This window comes from Enhydra lutris, unplaced genomic scaffold, assembly GCF_002288905.1.
Source record: "Enhydra lutris kenyoni isolate GAN:26980312 unplaced genomic scaffold, ASM228890v2 scaffoldscaffold7, whole genome shotgun sequence".
Classification (NCBI taxonomy): Eukaryota; Metazoa; Chordata; class Mammalia; order Carnivora; family Mustelidae; genus Enhydra; species Enhydra lutris.
Window position 1 is genome coordinate 35,433,304 of NW_019154091.1, and position 6,000 is coordinate 35,439,303.

The 6,000-nt window shown below is 38.8% G+C and overlaps 1 protein-coding gene across 2 annotated transcripts in view; it reads right to left on the reverse strand.

Moving 5' to 3' along the window:
• The window catches only part of LOC111142106 (TANK binding kinase 1), a 49,870-nt gene that overhangs the window by 19,405 nt on the left and 24,465 nt on the right, over positions 1 to 6,000 (reverse strand). For both annotated transcript variants that reach the window (XM_022495063.1, XM_022495062.1), the window contains exon 6: positions 5,123 to 5,283. In XM_022495063.1, the coding sequence (XP_022350771.1) occupies positions 5,123 to 5,283 (161 nt within the window). The remainder of the gene's footprint in view (positions 1 to 5,122; positions 5,284 to 6,000) is intronic.

Consider the following 6,000-nt stretch of genomic DNA (forward strand, 5'->3'; position numbering starts at 1 on the left):
AAATAAGTAGTTCATTATTTCATAGCATATCAATGGGCTTTGCAAAAATATTTCCTCAGTTGCACCTACAATTATCTACTAGACGAAACTTTGTGACTGATGTTCAGAGGATCCATAAAACAATCAAAATACTTTGAATCTGACTGACTGAAGTAGAATAGTAGTTGTATGATTATTTTATATATGCCATAATTAATTCATTGGGATCTCAGAGTGCCATATAACAGCATCTTGATGTTCACAACAAAAATATTAATTTTTCCATCTGAAAAAATCGAGCAAACACAAAAAAAGTTATGTTACAGAATGTTTCTAGGCCATAAAAATCCCTTTTACCCATATTATCCAAAGGCAGTCAACTGGACTATGAAATTACCGCAGAATGAACAGTAGCATTTTTTTCTTTTAAATGAAGACAACACTATACACAGCACAGTATCACAAAGATTCTTTGCAAATTGAAAAAATATATAACACATACAAGAATAGGCGTGTGTACCAAAATTAAAAGCCAAATTTAACTGGATCCTTGAGGTAGGTGATAAAAATAAAGATGGCCTAGAGAAAGAGCTGGATGGGGAAGCAAAAGAATACCAGAAAGATGGGGGAAGTCAATGAGAGCAGCCCGGCAGGTTTCAGCACTTTTCTAAACAAAACCTGAGAGTGGGAGAGAAAGAAGGGTCCCATGCTTTCAAAAATACATTCTTCCAGTTGAAAATGCAAAACATAAAACAGCAGTCTTACATAAGTTTATGGACATTATTTCTAGCATATTTTTTAAAAAATACTTTTTTATTTGACAGAGAGAGAGAGCATGAGATGGGAGAGGGTCAGAGGGAGAAGCAGACTGCCTGCTGAGCAGGGGAGCCCCAAAGTGGGGCTCGATCCCAGGTCCCTGAGATCATGACCTGTGCCGAAGGCAGACACTCAACTGACTGAGCCACCCAGGCACCTTTCTAGGATAATTTTTTTTCGTTTGTTTAATGTGCTCTGAGCGTATCAATATATTCTCTAAAAAAGTAGAAGACACCAGGTACCACTGATTTGGACCACTTGCTGCTTCTACAGGAGAGGCAGCAGGAATTTTGCCTTAACATATTTTTCACAGAAGGAATTTTTTTTTTAAAGATTTTATTTATTTATTTGTCAGAGAGAGAGAGGGAGAGAGAGCGAGCACAGGCAGACAGAATGGCAGGCAGAGGCAGAGGGAGAAGCAGGCTCCCTGACGAGCAAGGAGCCCGATGTGGGACTCGATCCCAGGACGCTGGGATAATGACCTGAGCCGAAGGCAGCTGCCCAACCAACTGAGCCACCCAGGTGTCCCATCACAGAAGGAATTTAATGTGAAAAATAAGTTGCATTCATATGAGAAAGATCTGACTGTGGAAGAATAAGTAGAGATATGTGAGATTAATGCAAAAAAGAAGAAGTGAAGAGAATGATGGCAGAACCCTTAAAATATTTGGAAAAGCTTTACTAATTTTGCTAAGACGCATATATAAATACACTAATAAAATGTAAATGATAGGCTGAGGGAACGACACTGCTATAATGTGAAACAAAAGCATCCTTCAATAGTAAAACAGTCTTTATTACTATTTCAAGCACCTCGGAACATTATCAGTGTTCATGAAAAGCTGTGCATATAAAGAAATAAATTCTTCTGGGGCGCCTGGGTGGCTCAGTGGGTTGAAACCTCTGCCTTCAGCTCGGGTCATGATCCCAGGGTCCTGGGACTGAGCCCCTCATCGGGCTCTCTGCTCAGCAGGGAGCCTGCTTCCTCCCCTCTCTCTCTGCCTGCCTCTCTGCCTACTTGTGATCTGTCAAATAAATAAATAAAATCTTAAAAAAAAAAAAAAGAAAGAAATTCTTCTAATGGTATATCTGTGCACATGATGACAAAATTATCAGGTATTCCTAGCTGCTGCTGAGTCACATGTTTCCTTCCTTAGGGAGCATCATGTTTTTATTTAAACCATTTTTAGGGCAGCAAGAAATGTGCAAAAGCTTTAAAGTGTAGGTGTGACAAAACTGTTAGGCACAATTTACGTTTAATGAGAAAAACACAAATTGACTCTCAGCCTTCATTAATGAAGAGATTTTATAAAATGGGCACTGCTACAAAGCAGTCTCAAAATAATGTTATACCAAAATCATCAGTACAGTAATGGTTGTCTTCCTCCCATGAATATGCAGACCGTTCTTGCTGAAAACATTTAGATAGCCAGCTTTTAGCAAAAGTCATTGTATCAGCTGGTTTTATCTCCTCAAATCAACAAACAGAAAAATATCCTTCTCTCTCGATTTCCTGAAGTAAGATTAGATGAAAGATTATATTTTTATAGTTGTGATTACTGAAGTCATGTTTGCTTACAAAATGCAGGGGTAAATATAAAGGTCTGAGAGAAATGTTAAGATCTAAAGAATGACTGGACACATGGGGATGTCAGTGAGTTACTATCCCAGAACATTCTCTAAACAACATTTATAACCTTTTAGTTTTATGTGTACATAGATTAGCTATTTCTCACGACACAGGCTCATTCACTAATTTCTTTTATGATAAAAAGATGTAAGATTGGTGTACAGATGTTTATAAAAAATTTTACATCTAAGGGTGCCTGGGTGGCTCAGTCCATTAAATATCTGCCTCGGGTCATGATCTCGGGGTCCTGGGATTGGGAGCCTGCTTCTCCCTCTACCTTTGCTTGCTGCTCACCCTGTTTGCTTCTCTCTCTCCGTCAAATAAATAAGATCTTAAAAAAAAATTCATATCTAGAATTCCATCTCTTTCCTTCTTTTTTGCTTTTTAAAATTTTATTTATTTGAGAGAGCGAGCTTAAGAGAGAAAGCAGAGAGAGCACGGAGGGCGGAGGTTGGGGTAAAGGGGCAGAGGAAAAGGGAGAAGCAGGCTCCCCGCTGAGCAAGGAGCCCGATGTGGGGCTCAATATCAGAACCCCAGGATCATGACCTGAGCCAAAGGCAGACACTTAATCCCCTGAGTAGAAGGCAGACACTACCCAGGCATCTCTCTCTTTTCTCCTTTATTTGGTTTACAACAGTGATTTTATACACAGTAATTATTTCCCATTAATTATGACAGTACATAAAGGTATAATGTACTAGTAAAATACATTCAGTCTTTGACAGAAACCACACTAGAAAAAAACTTATTAAATGTTATATATGTATAGTAAATGTTATTTCTGAAATGGTAAAAAAAAAATCAGATCAGTTCAGGGTAAAAATTTTTTCCTTTTTTTTAAAAATTTTCTTTAATTTTGTTTTTTTAAAGATTTTTTTTTTTTTTTTAAAGATTTTATTTATTTAACTGACAGAGAGATCACAAGCAGGCAGAGAGAGAGGAGGAAGCAGGCAGAGAGAGAGGAGGAAGCAGGCTCCCCTAGAGAGCAGAGAGCCCGATGCGGGGCTCGATCCCAGGACTCCGAGATCACGACCTGAGCCGAAGGCAGCGGCCTAACCCACTGAGCCACCCAGGTGCCCCATGTTTTTTTAAAGATTTTATTTATTTAGTTGTCAGAGAGAAACACAGCTAGAGAGGGAACACAAGCAGGGTGAGTGGGAGAGGGAGAAGCAGGCATCCCGCCGAGGAGGGAGCCCGATGCAGAGCTCGATCCCAGGACCCTGGGACCATGACGTGAGCCAAAGGCAGACGCTTAACGACTGTGCCACCCAGGTGCCCCGTTTTTAAAATTTTATTTCTTTTAGATCTGGTAATGGTTTTAACAGAAATACTATTTTTTTTTCAGTTATATAAATGAAAAACCCTGATATGTAGTACACAAAGAGAAATAAACAGTGTGCTGAAATAGACTCAGAGTATTTTTAATAATGGACCAAAGGTTGATGCCATTTACACTTTGTATATAAGATACTTAAACACAATATGAAAAATTATGCCTATATACTTTATAAAGCTGTATTCTTATTCAAAACAAAATAGATTAATACATCAGAAATGATGGCTAAAATCAATATTCATTAGTATATACCCCTAAAGTATGATGACACAAAGACAGAAAAACGTTTTTAAAATTGTTTTGAATTTTAGACAGAGAAACCACTTACATCACTTCCTTATTCCTACGTGGCCCTTCAAATGGTCTAAATGGCAGGGATCCAGTAGCTGCATGGTAAAATGTTACCCCAATGCTCCAAAGATCAACCGTTGCTCCATACTTCTTCTGATGATCTTTTCTCAGGACTGCTCTCTCATACATATCAGGATGCTTTAAAGAAAAGGATGAAGAAACGAACTTGTGTTCTATAGTAATACATTATACACAAATGGGTAACCAGTAACACCTACAAATTCTACCATATTTTCCTTATAATTTCACTTTCCCAATCTAAAAAGACTATTTCATGTTTTCTTTTCCCTCCTCAAGCCTCCAAACTACCCTTCTTTAACTCTCAATTTTGAAATCTCACTTCATACTTCAGCGAGGAAATGGAAGCAATCAGAGATCAATTCTCCCTATGCCTTTTATCAAATACCAACCTATCTGAATCTGTGTCCAGACTCCAGGCCTACTTTCCAGTTATGATGGAACTGCTTCTGTCAAGGGCTAACTTTTCCATCTGTGCTGTGGAACCTACTTTATTGAGACTCACCAATTCCAGAAATCAGTTCCTGCAATTAACCCTTTTAAGTATCAATTTCCCCCTACTGGATCATTCCTTTCAGCTTCCATACATGCTTTAAGATCTCCCACTTTTCTCTTTTTGGAAGGGGTTGGCGGTAGAAGGAGTGGGGGAGAGAATCTTAAGCAGGCTCCACACCCAGCGCAGAGCCTGATGCATGACTTGATCTTGTGATCCTGAGATCATGACCTTAGCTGAAATCAAGAGCCACCCAGGCGCCCCTAAGATCTCCTTTAAAAAAAAAAAAAAAAAAAAAAAAGCCCTAAACTGACCCCACCACCCTTTCTACATATGACCCAATTAAAGCTTTATTCTTATTCAAAACAAAATAGATTAATACATCAGAAATGATGGCTAAAATCAATATTCATTAGTATATACCCCTAAAGTATGATGACACAAAGACAGAAAAACGTTTTTAAAATTGTTTTGAATTTTAGACAGAGAAACCACTTACATCACTTCCTTATTCCTACGTGGCCCTTCAAATGGTCTAAATGGCAGGGATCCAGTAGCTGCATGGTAAAATGTTACCCCAATGCTCCAAAGATCAACCGTTGCTCCATACTTCTTCTGATGATCTTTTCTCAGGACTGCTCTCTCATACATATCAGGATGCTTTAAAGAAAAGGATGAAGAAACGAACTTGTGTTCTATAGTAATACATTATACACAAATGGGTAACCAGTAACACCTACAAATTCTACCATATTTTCCTTATAATTTCACTTTCCCAATCTAAAAAGACTATTTCATGTTTTCTTTTCCCTCCTCAAGCCTCCAAACTACCCTTCTTTAACTCTCAATTTTGAAATCTCACTTCATACTTCAGCGAGGAAATGGAAGCAATCAGAGATCAATTCTCCCTATGCCTTTTATCAAATACCAACCTATCTGAATCTGTGTCCAGACTCCAGGCCTACTTTCCAGTTATGATGGAACTGCTTCTGTCAAGGGCTAACTTTTCCATCTGTGCTGTGGAACCTACTTTATTGAGACTCACCAATTCCAGAAATCAGTTCCTGCAATTAACCCTTTTAAGTATCAATTTCCCCCTACTGGATCATTCCTTTCAGCTTCCATACATGCTTTAAGATCTCCCACTTTTCTCTTTTTGGAAGGGGTTGGCGGTAGAAGGAGTGGGGGAGAGAATCTTAAGCAGGCTCCACACCCAGCGCAGAGCCTGATGCATGACTTGATCTTGTGATCCTGAGATCATGACCTTAGCTGAAATCAAGAGCCACCCAGGCGCCCCTAAGATCTCCTTTAAAAAAAAAAAAAAAAAAAAAAAAGCCCTAAACTGACCCCACCACCCTTTCTACATATGACCCAATT